This window comes from Giraffa tippelskirchi, chromosome 3, assembly GCF_054371585.1.
Source record: "Giraffa tippelskirchi isolate mGirTip1 chromosome 3, T2T-mGirTip1v1.2.pri, whole genome shotgun sequence".
NCBI lineage: Eukaryota > Metazoa > Chordata > Mammalia > Artiodactyla > Giraffidae > Giraffa > Giraffa tippelskirchi.
The window spans coordinates 6,825,921-6,839,781 of NC_137277.1; the positions used below are offsets into that span (position 1 = coordinate 6,825,921).

At 56.6% G+C, this 13,861-nt stretch overlaps 1 protein-coding gene across 1 annotated transcript; it reads left to right on the top strand.

Annotated features, from left to right (window-relative positions):
• The first annotated feature begins 573 nt into the window (after nt 1-573).
• CDR2L (cerebellar degeneration related protein 2 like) lies at nt 574-12,193 on the top strand. Its single transcript, XM_081575192.1, has 5 exons — nt 574-1,100; nt 6,627-6,739; nt 7,057-7,205; nt 8,390-8,554; nt 9,647-12,193. Exons 1-5 carry the CDS (start codon nt 1,022-1,024, stop codon nt 10,533-10,535), a joined length of 1,395 nt encoding a protein of 464 aa, XP_081431318.1. The 5' UTR covers nt 574-1,021; the 3' UTR covers nt 10,536-12,193.
• The last annotated feature ends 1,668 nt before the right edge of the window (nt 12,194-13,861 follow it).

A 13,861-nucleotide genomic window follows, 5' to 3' on the forward strand; every position in this document is an offset into this window, starting at 1 on the left:
AGGTCCTAATAAAAAATGAGTTACATGTATACTTGATTCTGAACACTCATTGAAGGAAAGAATGCTCGGAGAGGTGGTGACGCTATATAAGTGGTATAATTGGGTGTAAGATATGGATCTCAAGTAGAGGGAAACAGGATCTTAAAGGGAAAGACCCAGAATGCGGGTAACAGTCAAAGTTCACCACTCCTAGCGTGAGGTTTCAGGCCACAGGCATTTAAACACAATTTCCTAAAGGTAATTTTAAATTAATTTTCATTCATTCCAAGAGTGTCCATGGAAGGTAGCAGGGTCAGCCTGCTCTAGGCACTGTAAGAGCCAATGAGAACGAGAGACAAGATCGTTGCTGTTAGGATATCTACAAGGAGAGAGGCAACAATAGGTAAACATCATAAAACGATTTCACACATTGAGATGTAAACTGGAGTGAGACTAGAAGGGAAGGGAGGGTTGGTTCAGCAACAGCCCGACCGCCTCTTCGCGGAGATACCGCCCTCGACCACGCCTCCTGTTTTGCATACCTCTCCTGATTGGCCAGCGACGGCTGGCTCCACCCCGCGGAGCGGGCAGCTCGGGAAGAGCGGGGCGGACACCGCCAAGATGCAGCGGCGGCTCCTGGTGTCGCCGGGCTGGCCGGGGGCATCGCGGGCAGGAGCCGGGCTGGGGGAGCCTGCCGCGGCAGCCGCGCGCTCCTAGCGCCCCAGACCTGCCGGTCGAGCCGGGGGCCTCCTTGCCGCCTTCCCGCCCGCCGTCCCCGCCCCTCACCCTTTGTGCAGCCGCCGCCCGGTGCGCCCCGCTCCGCAAGACCCCGGCCCGGCCGGCCCGCCGCAGCGAGCCAGCCCCGCGTGGGCGTCCGGCCGGCGGCCGATGGCGAGGGGGCGCGGCGCGGGCGGGGGCACTGCAGCCCGAGTCCGCGACGCGAGAGGCTCGGCCCGCCTCCACCGCATTGTCCCGGGCCCCGCGCCCCGGCCCTGAGCCGCGCCACCGCAGCGCCCGCCCGCCAGCCGCCGCCTGCGGGGCCATGCGGAGGGCCGCCAGGATGGAGGACTTCACGGCAGAGGAAGAGGAGCCCTGGTACGACCAGCAGGACCTGGAGCAGGGTGAGCGCAGGGAGCGGGAAAGCGGGGTGCGCCCGGCGACCCCTGTCCACTTCTCCATTGTTGGGAGGTGTCAGCCCGGGGAGGGCCGGGCTGCATCCGGCGTGCCGGACTCCGAGGGGAGATGCGTCTGGAGAATGGGGACGTGGAGAGATGGGGGCCTGCCCCGGAAAAGCGGAACCAGACCGGTGGAGACCTGCAAAAGTCGGGGGAGCGGTCTTCTTTCCCCAAACAGCAGGGGCGGACATCACCCAGTTCGCCCACCTCATCTTGGAGGCAGGAACTGCCCAGGCGCCCCGGGTATGGTTGAGGGGTATGAGAATGCTGACTGGAAATCTTTGCAGGCCAGGAGGCGGCTCCTTGGTTCTTTCTGTTTTGCTGAGAGGGGTTGTGTGTGGGGAAGGGTGAGGGGAGGAAGTTAATCCCATTCTAAATCCAGCGGCACCCTTCCCTGCCAGGATTCCGGAGCTCACAGACTCCTAGAAAGTTTCCCCAGCTCCCTTCCCTTCCCTCCCGGGGAAGTGATGGGGGTGCGGGCATCTTGGGGGTGAAGACAGCGGAGACAACTAGGAGTCCAGTCCGCTTCTGGAGGGAGGAGTCCCCGCGGGCCTTCCCCAGCTGGCCTTCTCCCAAATGGCGCAAGGTCTGGAGCAGGTCGGATTTGGGAATTCTGAGCAGTGCCCCAGATCAGAGCCTGAGTAAAGAGGGAGCCACGTTTCTACCATCTGAGGGCAAAGAGGGCGACTGGAAGGGGGTTGGTGAGGTGGCCGAGGTGACATCACTCCGAGGAGGGGGCGGGGCTGTTAGGACAGGAAGGAGAAGGCCTGAGAGGGTCAGGGCCAAGGCCTGCTGGAGTCCAATCCACCCTCTCTTCCCCAAAGTGCCTCATTCTGGGATGGTCAGAATTGAGGGGCTGGGAAGTGTATCCTAGAAGTGACCGTAATCACCCAGCAAGCCAGGTGGGTGTGGACAGTCTGGGTGTGGGCCGACAGCCTCCGCTCTGGGTCTCCAACTCTGGGGCCCAGATACCTGCCTTTGCCCCTGTGTGAGGCATCTACCCCGATCCTGGAGCCTTTGTGTTTCAGCCCTGACCCACAACCCCACGTGGCCAGATTTGCTGGTAGATGAGGCTCTACCCTTGTGCTCTGGGCTGTGGGTTACTCGGAGCCTCTGGGGGACCAGGGTGGGACTGGGGGTGCTGGGCTGGACCCTGCCTTTACCCTCAGCCTCTACCCTCAGCCTCCCTGCCTGGAGTGAAATGCCTGATCCTGGCTGCAACACCCCCTTCCACCATCCTGGGCCCAACTACTCCCAAAACCTCACATTACACAAACACCTATCAGGCTCCACTGTGTCAGACGCTATCCTGGGAGCTGGGAGCAGTCCTAGCCCTGGCCTCCTGGGTGCACCTGGGTAGGTGGAGTTGGGCTTGTAACTGAGTGGGGACGACAGGATGCAGTGAGAGGGCTTCACGGAAGAGGCGGGCCTAGAAGGAAAGGTTGGAAGCTGAGTGCCTGGGAAGATGGCCTCCTCAGAGGCAGATGATAAGGTCATTGCTGTCTCATTCCATTCCCGCACCCCTGAAGAAGTCTCTGGCACTGTGCCTGGCCCAGATGTGGGAGGAAGGAGCCAGCGAGCAGGGCTGGCAGATGTGCTACATCCGGAGAGGGAGGGATGCCGAGATCCCAGGGTGGCCGGGCAGCCAGGCTCTGTGGCCCGGCTCAGGAATGGGCCCCACTGGCCCCTGCTTTTCTGGCCTTGCTGGTCTGCAGCAGTCAGCCTAGCCTCATGGCCTGAGTATCAGCTGGATCCCAGCAACAAGGAGGGAAACCAGAGACAGTCTCAGAAGAAATGAGAGCTTTCGACCAAAACCCCAACGTCTGCTTGCCAAGGGCCAGGTGTGGGGCCGACCCTGGGGACTTGATCTCCACCCTCCAGAGTCTCCACAGCCTAGCCGAGGAGGCAGGAATGGGATCAAACCAGCACTTGTGATGGAGCCACAGGGGCTCAGCAGCAGTGAGCCCTGCAGACAGTGAGAACAGACTTGAGGGCCCTCTGCTGTGAGATGCACAAGATTTTTGCACCCCTTGGAGCTGGAGGGGGAACAGCCACACCTCCAACCCCCTACCTACCCCTACCACCCCGGCAGAGGAAGGAAGGCCAGTGGTCTAGGTGGAGGCAATACGTGCACTGAGGCACAGAGCAATGTGACAAGACCGCACTGGAAAGCAGGAATTATCCAGAGTGTCAGGGGTGGGGTGGGAGGAAGGCCCAGGCACAGCTACTGCAGCACCACCCCTGTGGGCCCGGCATGAAGCACTGGATGATGGGGTGAACTTGGGCCAGAGGCCAACCATATGGGGGTTCAGGTGCCTGTTGCTTCCCCCTTCCCCACACCCAGTGCCCAAATTCTCTCCTGCCCAGCGCCCCCTAGTTACCTCTGAGCATCCCAGGACGTGGTTTTTTTCAGCCAGCTCCATCTCCCCTGAAGATGGGCCCCAACTTTACTTTCAGATGCTTCGCCATCAAGCTCCTGTTTGACTTTGATGCTCTTCTGTCCTAGTGGAGGGAGGCGGTGGGGACAAACAAGGTCCTCAGTTCTCACTGTGTTCCCTCTGCCCACTGCCACAAGCACCAGTAATAAAAATAGAAAAAGCCATTAATTACTAAGCGCTGGCACTCTCTCTGCCTGCCTCCCTCCCCCATCCTGGACCAGGTGTGGCTGGCCCTGTGGGTACCTCTTTCCAGGCTGAGAGATGGCTGCTGAGTCACAGATTTGAAATCTGGGGCTTCTGACCTTGAGTCTCAGCCTCAGGGCTGAGCTCTGACATGGCAAGGGGAGGAAGGTTTTGAGAATTGAGCAGATCCCAATTCTGCAGACCCAGACCCAAAGTTCCTGACATTGGTGCCCTGAGGGTTGTGAACAGACCCCTGCCACCCTGCCAGGTGGTAGCTGGCCTCCTTCCATCCCTTTTATCTTTGTCTTTTCTTCCTTGTGTCTGCCCCCTGTCCTTTTCCTGTCTCTCTTCTCCAGAGTCTAGGGAGCTCCATGCTGACCCCAACCAGGAGGGGTAGTGGGATTTCAGGGTTTCTTTTCAAAGACATCCCCCTGGCTCCCAGCCATTGTCTCTCCGGCTCTGGGACATTGCTCCCAGGCAACACCTTGACTGGCACTTAGATGCCACTGCAGGAGACCCCAGAAAACTCAGGTCCAGGCAGGGGAGATGCCAGTTCAGACTCAGTACCTTCCCAGTGTAACCATTATTCTGGTAACCATTATTCTGGCTGTGGCAGGCTGTTTATTACTCCAGATTCCACTTCCAGCTTAGCCAGCTCCTCTGTTCTCCCACTCCTAGGCACCCCCTCCCACTCTGGTCTGGGGTCTGCACCCTCCCCAGAGCCGTCCCCAGGCCTCATCCAGCTAGGGTCCTTTCTCCAGCACTTGGTTCCACCCAGTCCCCTGCCCTGATGCTTCTAGACTTCTCTCATGATCCCTCCTGGCAGCTCTGACCAGCTTAGCTTCCACTGTGATCCAATTTCCCTGAAACAGTCTCTGAGATTCTCCCCCACCCCAAACTACTTCTGCTGTGTTCTCGTCCTCCCATTCCTTGGAATCACTAGGCGGCTCTGGTCACATTCGCTGCCTTCAACATCCCCGGTTTATAGTGTGACTTGTAGCCACCCAGCCTACCCCACTGGCAGTAGGAATACACACCCAGCTCAGATGCTCACCTGGAAGAAAAAGCATAAAGTGTGGTTGTTCTCGGCCCTGCCTGTGACCTTGGACCTTAGCTTAAGCTTCAGGGGTTTCATGCAGGTCATCCACAGAGCCTGTCCCCTGAAACCAAGGCAGGAGACAGCATCAGTAGCAATGGCCCCATTGCAGACCACCTGACCCAGTTCCCAAGGCAAAAAAAAAAAAAAGCTGTGATGAGTGTGACCTTCTGTTTTTCCATTTATACCTGAGTTATTTGAAAGGGTTTGTGGATGAGCCAAATGCTTGCCATCTTGTTACAGAGAAAAAGGGAGCTGGTGTGCCTCCCTCATCATGAACTAGGGGTGGTTTGTCCTGCTGTATTTCCACCAAGCACACAGCAGAAATGGACCTGCCCTCTTCTTTGAGACCACAATATGATTCTTGGCTTCCCTTGTAAATATATATTTAAATATAAATGAATAATACATATATAAATATACTACCCTTTGCTTCTTTTTTAAAAAAATTTATTGGAGTAGATTTGCAATGTTGTGTTAGTTGCTGCTCTACGGTAAAGTGAATCAGTTAGATATATATCTATTCTTTTTTTAGATTCTCTTCCCATATAGGTTATTACGGAGTATTAAGTAGACTCACCTGTGCTAAGGGCTTCCCAGGTGGCATTAGTGGTAAAGAACCCACCTGCCAATGCAGGAGACATAAGATGGTGCAGGTTTGGTCCCTGGATGGGCAGGATCCCCTGGAGAAGGAAATGGCAACCCACTCCAGTATTCTTGCCTGGAGAATCCCTTGGACAGAGGAGCCTGGTGGGCTACAGTCCATAGGATCACCAAGAGTCGGACATGACCGAAGCGACTTAGCACGTATACACCTGTGGTATACAGTAGGTCCTTGTTCATTATCTTATACGTTACCCTTTGTGTCTGAAGGGAGTTAGGCATATATATGTGGAAATATCCACTCCAAATGTCATGGTACCCTCGCCCAACTCCAGACCCACTTGAGAGAATTTTTAGGGATTCTGGCACCTGCCACTTCCTTCTAACCCCACCCCCCACTCCCCAGCACACAGCCCCCTAAAGACAGACCAGGCTTTGAAGCTCGGTCCAGTTCTAATGCCCAGCAAACCCTTCTACCCCTCCCTGTTCAGTGAGCTCTGGTCGTCCTTCCACGCCCACCTCCAAAGCTGCTCCTTGTCTGAGATTCCCACCATCTGAACTCTCCCCTATCTCCCAGGGCACTCCCTCTGTATGCTGATGCTCTTATCACATTCCACTCACTGGTTCTTTCAGAAAAGATTTATTATTCACCTGCCCTGTGCCGGGTATTGTTCTAAGTCCTGAGGATATCAGTGGCTGAAACAAGCAAAATCCCTACCCTGTAAGCTTACCATTAGTCAAGGGGCAGGAGCAAGTTAATGAGCAAATTGTTGTGTAAGTTAGACGCGCTGGTAGGAGCTAAGGAGAAAAATGAAGCAGGGAGGGTGTGGGGGTGAGGGGATACGATTTGGAATCAGTGTTTGAGAAAGGCTTCTTGGAGGAGGTGACATTAAAGCACAGACTTGAAAGCACAGAGGGAGGAACACTGGGAGTGTCTGGGGAGAGGGTATTCCAGGCCAATGCACAGGCCTCCTCACGACTTACATCTCCTTCCAGGCCTGGAGTCTCCCCAGGGCCAGCCCCTGGGTCCTGGTTCTCTTGGGGTCCCCAAGGCTCAGCCCAGAATGAATGTTCAGAACAGGAATGGGAGGGGTCTTCTGACTCCATTCTCAGTTGCTCGTGTTCTCCCACCCTCTGCCCCCTCCCCACCAGACTTGCACTTGGCCGCAGAGCTGGGGAAGACGCTGCTGGAGAGGAACAAGGAGCTAGAGGAGTCTCTACAGCAGATGTACTCCACCAACGAGGAGCAAGTGCAGGAGATCGAGGTGAGGGGCCCCCTGGGCCTATACCTGCTCCCCGACCCATCGAGGGCCCCTTAGTCTGTGTGTACCTGCGTGCAGCTTAGGAAAAGGTACCCCATCTTAGCAGACCCACCCTTGACCCAAAAGCCTTGTGCAGTCCACAACCTGCACAACTGTCCCAGGCAGCCCCAATGTACCACCAGCTTGACCCCCTCCCTCTGCTGCAGATGAATACCCCAAAGCAAACCTGTTCCTGAAAGTGGGAGGAGGGCCCAGGCAGAGACATTTTCCCCAACACAGTTCTGAAAGGTAACTATCCCACCCCTACCCCCACCCCCCAGTACCTGACCAAACAGCTGGACACGCTGCGGCACGTGAATGAACAGCACGCCAAAGTGTACGAGCAGCTGGACCTGGCGGCCCGAGACCTGGAGCTGACCAATCAGAAGCTGGTGTTGGAGAGTAAGGTGGCCCAGCAGAAGATCCATGGGTGAGGGCCAGGTGGAGGGCTGGGAACCTGGGTGTGGGGTGGTAAGGGGGAGGCCCCAGGGCTGGGTGTACCTGTGTGTGTGTGTGTGTGTGTGTATACCAGCAGGTGTGACTCAGGTTCCTTCTCCCAAAAGCCCAGGTCTGGGAACCTGGGATGGTAGTGACTTTGCCCTCATTGATTTGGGCTGGTTTAACATTCTAGCCACAACCCTTCTTTAAGCAACAACTATATACCAGGCTCTGTTTTAGGGAAAATATAGTGATGGAGATGCAAAGACACTGTCCCGCCCTCTGGGAGGGAAGGCAGGTACGTGAATATTTTATTGCAGTGCAAAGTGATAAGTGATACAAGAGTGTATAAGGAAGTGAGGAGACAGGGCTTCCCAGGTGATCCACGCTTCCACTGCAGGAGGTACGCGTTTGATCCCAGGTCAGGGAACTAAGATTTCGTACATCGTATGGCCCCAAAATAAATATAAATTAATTAAGTGAAAGTGAAAGTCTCTCAGTCGTGTCCATTTCTTTTCGACCCCATGGACTATACAGTCCATGGAATTCTCCAGGCCAGAATAGTGGTGTGGGTAGCCGTTCCCTTCTCCAAGGGATCTTCCCAACCCAGGGATCAAACCCAGGTCTCCCACATTGCAGGCGGATTCTTTACTAGCTGAGCTACCAGGGAAGCCCAATTAAATAAAGTAAAAAATCCTTTAAAAAAAAAAGAAAGAAAAGGTGGTCCAGTGGCTAAGACTCCTCGCTTCCAATGCAGGGGGCCCAGGTTTGATCCCTGGCCAGGAACTAGATCCCACAGGCGACAACTAAAGATCCCACATGCCGAGACTAAGACCAAAGATTCTGTGTGCTGCAACTAATACCCGGCACACCCAAATAAGTAAATAAATACATAATAAATAAGTAAACTTAAATAAATAAGTAGATACATTAAAAAAGAAAGAAAGGAACTGAGGGAGGAGACACGGAGAAGTGTCAGCTCGGCCTGGGAGGTGGAGGAGAAGCGTGGGTCCTTGGGTGCCCAAGGAATTCCTCGTCTGACCTCAGCAGCAGGCAGCGTGGCTCAAGGTTGCCTGTCCGGCCCTAGCCTCCGAGCCCCCACGGGGCTGCAGTGAGGAGGGCTGGCCCCGTCCCCTGAGCGTCCCTCCCATCCATGTGTGCCCCACTCCACCCCAGGCTGACAGAGACCATCGAGCGCCTGCAGACCCAAGTGGAGGAGCTGCAGGCTCAGGTGGAGCAGCTGCGGGACCTGGAGCAGCTGCGAGTGCGGCGGGAGAAGCGTGAACGCAGGCGTACCATCCACACCTTCCCCTGCCTCAAGGAGCTGTGCACCAGCCCCCGGTAGGCGTGCTGGGCCCATCTCCACGGGGTGAGGGGAAGGCAGGGTGGGCGCCGGGCAGCAGGTGGGAGGAGGGTTGTTGCATCTTCTGGGCTTTGCAGAGGCAGATCGTGGAGCTAATAGCAGTCAGCAGCTGGCGCTGTGAGCCCTGGCCACGTGCCCACCATGCTGCTAAGTGACTTAATTCTCATGGCAATACCATGAGATGTGGTTTATCATCCCCGCTACTCAGAAGAGGAAACTGAGACTCCGAGGTCATGTGACCCCTTGAAGGTCACCTGCTTAGTGAGTCAGAAGTCTCACCCAGGAGGGACGAACCACTGTCCCTTTCAGTTCCCATTAAGCCTTTTGAATTGGGATGACTTACATGGTGGGGGACTTTGCTGCTGGTCCAGTGGCTAAGACTCCGCGCTCACAATTCAGGGGGCTTGAATTCGATCCACGGTCAGGGAACTAGATCTCACATGCCACAACTAAAGATCCTGCATGCTGCAATAAAGATTGACGATCTAAGACTTGGCACGGCCAAATAAATTTTTTTTTTTTTAAAGAATACACACCGTGGATTTAATGGGTGTTTCAATAAAGGTCCTGGCAAAAGACAGCACCCCACCCAGGGTAATTGAGGACAGGTCAATAAAGAGGTGTGGGCAAGGTGTGGGGAAACCAAGGGGACACTGCCATACCCTGGGGTTGCAATAGCCAGGAGCTGATACCATCCTGAGACCTAAAGGGACCAGGAGAAGGGAGGATACTGGAACCTAGAGGGCATCGAGCAGGCTGCCCGCCTGCCCCGCGGTAACCAAGGAGGAAGCCCAGGGAGAGACAGTCCCCATGACCTCTCTCTGCTCCCACCCCGGGACCTCCTGCCGGTGGCTTCCATCGGCTGAACCGAAGAGAGAGCCAGGAAACCTGGCTGAAGTGAAGGGCAAGCTTCCAGGGCAGAGAGCCGGGGGCGGGGGGGAAAAGGCCCGGGAGTGACTCTAGATGGGCAGAGCATGCAGCCCAGTGGGGCAGAGAGATGCGGCTGGGCTCCAAGGGCCTGGCCCGCGCGCGCCCTCGCCCTCTGCCCACCTGCCCCTGCTCCCTCCCAGGTGTGAAGATGCCTTCCGCCTCCACAGCTCCTCCCTGGAGCTGGGCCCGCGGCCCCTGGAGCAGGAGAACGAGCGGCTGCAGACCTTGGTGGGCGTGCTGCGCTCCCAGGTGGGCCAGGAGCGGCAGCGTAAGGAGCGGGCGGAGCGCGAGTACGCGGCAGTGCTCCAGGAGTACTCGGAGCTAGAGCGGCAGCTGTGCGAGATGGAGGGCTGCCGCTTCCGCGTGCAGGAGCTGGAGGCCGAGCTGCTGGAGCTGCAGCAGATGAAGCAGGCCAAGACCTACCTGCTGGGCCGGGAGGACCACCTGGCCGAGGCCCTGCTGGCGCCCCTCACCCAGGCCCCCGAAGCCGACGACCCCCAGCCCGGCAGCGGCGACGACTCGGGCCCCCAGGACGGGGTCTCCTCTCTGGCCACCTCCCCGGGCCACGCCGTGCGCAAGAGCTGCAGCGACACGGCGCTCAACGCCATCGTGGCCAAAGACCCGGCCAGCCGGCATGCGGGCAACCTCACGCTGCACGCCAACAGCGTGCGCAAGCGGGGCATGTCCATCCTGCGCGAGGTGGACGAGCAGTACCACGCGCTGTTGGAGAAGTACGAGGAGCTGCTGAGCAAGTGCCGGCAGCACGGGGCCGGGGTGCGGCACGCGGGGGTGCAGACCTCGCGGCCCATCTCCCGGGACAGCTCGTGGAGGGACCTGCGGGCGGGCGAGGAGGGCCTGGGGGAGGCCAAGGCGGAGAAGAGCCTCAGCCAGCACGTGGAGGCCGTGGACAAGCGGCTGGAGCAGAGCCAACCCGAGTACAAGGCGCTCTTCAAGGAAATCTTCTCCAGGATACAGAAGACCAAGGCCGACATCAATGCCACCAAAGTCAAGACTCATAGCAGCAAGTGACGGTTCCCCCAACCCTGGGTCAGGCCAGTGGAGGTCCCTCGAACCTGGGCCCTGCAGCCTCTGATGAGTGAGGGAGCCCTTTTAGCAGCAATACACCCCCGAGGGAGGTTGTCCTCTGACCCAGGAAGCACATGGGGGAAACCCACTCTCTGCTGATGATGGAGGCCTTCCTTGCGTCCCAGGACCCTCTGCCACCCGCGCCAGTCCCCAGGCGCAGCCCACAGATTGCAAGCCAAACGTCCCCACTCCCCTGGGGATTCTCAGCTCTCCCAACCCTGCCCCCTGACCCCCAGCCTTGCTCTCAGATTTGTGGCCAAGCTTCTGAAAGCCATTCTGGACCCGTTGACTTTCTTTTTCAACGTTGGTTTTCCTGAGAGATTTTTTTGCAAGGCAAGTTCTCCCTGATCCCCCTCGCTACAACTGGAAACACTTGAAGGGGGACCCCAAAGCCAGCTGTTGCAGGTTCTAGGGGTCTCCCAGACCACCCACTGCTTCTCCCCAGCTGTGACACGCTGTCATTCCCTTCGCAGCAGCTGCCCCGCCTCAAGGGTCCTGACCAGGTCAGAGATGGCCCCTGCCAGGCAGAACAGAAAGCCTGAGCCAGGCCTGAGCAACCCTCAATGCCAGTCCTGGTGAGGGCGGACTTCTCCCTGGACACCTTCAGCCCACCGCAGATTTGTAGCCAATCTACTCAGAGCCAGCCTCCCCAGGTTCCAGCCCAGGAAATGCCTCCTGGGTTTCAAGCCTTCCAGGGGTCCAGGCGATGGGAGCTCCCATCTCTGCACGCCTCCTCTGACTCACCGAGCTTGGCCTCTGCCTGTCCCCATCTCAGGGACCATGACGTGTCTCATTCACCCCCACACTCCCCACCACCAGGCCCACCGCAAGTCATGAGTGCCACCCCCACAATGTCCTGGGCGTGCACCACCAGCCCATGGTCCCAGCATCTTCCCCTGCCCCCCTTTACTGCGCCCCCCGCCCCAAGATGCTCACCCAACCCTGGGCAGTATTGAAATGGAACCAGATGGGGAACATGTCTCCTCCTTCCCATAAAATGCCTGCTCTTAACCTCTCAGCTTTGTGGGGGGCTTTTGAGGACCCAGGAGGGTCAGGGACTTTATCTTGTGTTCAGGCTTCAGAAGATCCAGCTTCAGCTAAGAGAGGCCCAGATCCCCAGCTTGCCCTTCAGGACTCCCAGTTCTTTCTACCGCCCATCCTGAGACCCTAGGATCAGTGGAGGGAAGTCAGTGGTCCTGGCCTCTGTGCTGGGAGCCGAGCAGGGAACCTTCATGCCTTATCTGTTTCTAAGGGGTTTTCTTAACAAGCCTCCCAGCCTCCCTGGAGGCACCACCCTGCTCTCCGGGCGGCACTGTGATGAGACCTGTCAGCTGGCCCTTCTGCTCACACATTTTGGAAGCTTTCCTCCTTTGGAGCCGGACAGCTCCCAGCCCTCTGTGTGTCTCTGTCATCTAGGGTGGAGGGGGTGGGGTGGGACAGGACAGGTGGGGGAACGGCTCCTGCCTCTGTTCCCCACTTCTGTAGCTGCCAACCAGCGTCATCTTTGAAGTATACATGAGAGAAATATATTTACAAATGCTTTATTCTCTTCTTTAATAATAATAATAATAAAAAATGCACCTGTATTCTAAAAGCAGAAATGGCCCTGGAGCCAAGTGGTCCTGTCTATGCATCTCATACACCAGCCTCCCATCACACAGCCTGACTTCACTCCCTTGTGAAGCAAGGAGCAGCCAAACAGCTCTAAATAGCAGACTCTAAGAAGTTTCCAAATTTGTTGAGTGCCAGCCATGCCAGAAGTGTTGCCTTGCTGGGTGCCCCGTGGGGTAGACTCTCCTTGTTGTACCGATTTTGCAAATCTCTCCCCTCCAACCCACACCTGCCAACAGCCCGGGTAACCAGAAGTCAAAGAAGATGCTCTGAATCTTTGCAGGAGTCAGTTTCTTGCACCCCTCTCCAATCTCCCATTCACAAAAATTCGGTCAGCTTTGTGGATCCCAATCCCACGTGGAAAAGCGTCCAGTCTTCAGTGGGGGTATGCTCAGGTACCTCCCACCAACCCCCGTCTCCTCCCCACATTCCAGAACAAACCAGGAGCAATTTTCCTTGAACCAGGGAGGTGAGGACTGTGGTGTGGGGAGCCCAGAGCTGGGTTCCAAACTGGCAAGGAGCTTTTTACATTATCTGAATAGCAGTGGGGGGGGGGGGGTTACAGCATGCAAGTGGCTGTGGGATCTTCCAGTCCTGCTGTGACCTGTCTCCAGTGGGCCGGAGAAGATGTCACGTGACTCCCAAAGCCATCAGACCTGAGCAGCAAAGGAAACTGGGGCCTGTATCCAGCCAGGCCTTTTAAATCATCCTTACCCTCAGCCACCTTCCCAGGCAGCGATACAACCTCCGACGCAGATCCGATCCCAAGACTCAGAAGTTAAGTCAGTAACTCAAAGTCAGAAACAACCGAACTCAGACCTGATTAATTCCAGTATGCGATACTGCATGTTCCCTGTCTCCACACAATGCTGAGTTCTAAAAGCCAGACTGACCTAGTAAAGTGAAAGTGCTAGCCGCTCAGTTGTGTCTGACTCTGCGACCCCAAGGACTGTAACTTGCCAGGCTCCTCTGTCCCTGGGGTTTTCCAGGCAAGAATACTGGAGTGGGTAGCCATTCCCTTCTCCAGGGGATCTTCCTGACTCACGGATCCAACCTGGGTCTCCCACATTGCAGGTAGCTTCTTTATCATCTGAGCCACCAGAGAAGCCCCTAAGGCACTCAAAACAAGAAGAAAAGAAAATCCTGTGGACCCCTACATGGGAGTGGTACCCCCAATCACAGCTATAGAGAAGGAAGGGCTGGTGTCAGCAAGTTCCTTGGCTTCCAGGAATGGTTTAATGGTCCCTTATCTTCCCCCTCTTCTCATCTCTATGCACGTCCTTCCTGAAGCACCCTTTCAGCCTATGGAGAACCAGAGAAGGGAAGAAGGCTGTCCTCTGCCTTCAGCATCACCCTTTTAAGAGAACAGGTGGCACCTCTCAGGCCTGTTTCTCCCAAAAGGGCCTCAGTTCTGGAGAGTTCATGGCAATGGCAGGTACAAGGAGCCTGCCAGCTGCTCTTCTCTCCACCCCAGGGTAGCTGGTTCCATTCTCTCTGCTACCCTCCTCCTCTCCCAGAATCCAGGCCACCAGATGGCCCGAGCAGGCTGTGTTTATTTGGGGCCATGGAAACCTGCAGTCTCCTTTTCCTATCACTCTGGGTCAGGCACAGAGCTGGAGCCCAGCCTTAGAGCAATGATGCCATGGGATGGTGCTTTC

What these genes read in the sequence shown, in the direction of transcription:
- CDR2L (XM_081575192.1), top strand. Translation starts at nt 1,022, where the DNA reads ATGCGGAGGGCCGCCAGGATGGAGGACTTCACGGCAGAGGAAGAGGAG. An exon ending in CCAGCAGGACCTGGAGCAGG is followed by an intron (nt 1,101 to 6,626) that starts GTGAGCGCAGGG and finishes CCTCCCCACCAG; the next exon opens with ACTTGCACTTGGCCGCAGAG. An exon ending in AGCAAGTGCAGGAGATCGAG is followed by an intron (nt 6,740 to 7,056) that starts GTGAGGGGCCCC and finishes CCCACCCCCCAG; the next exon opens with TACCTGACCAAACAGCTGGA.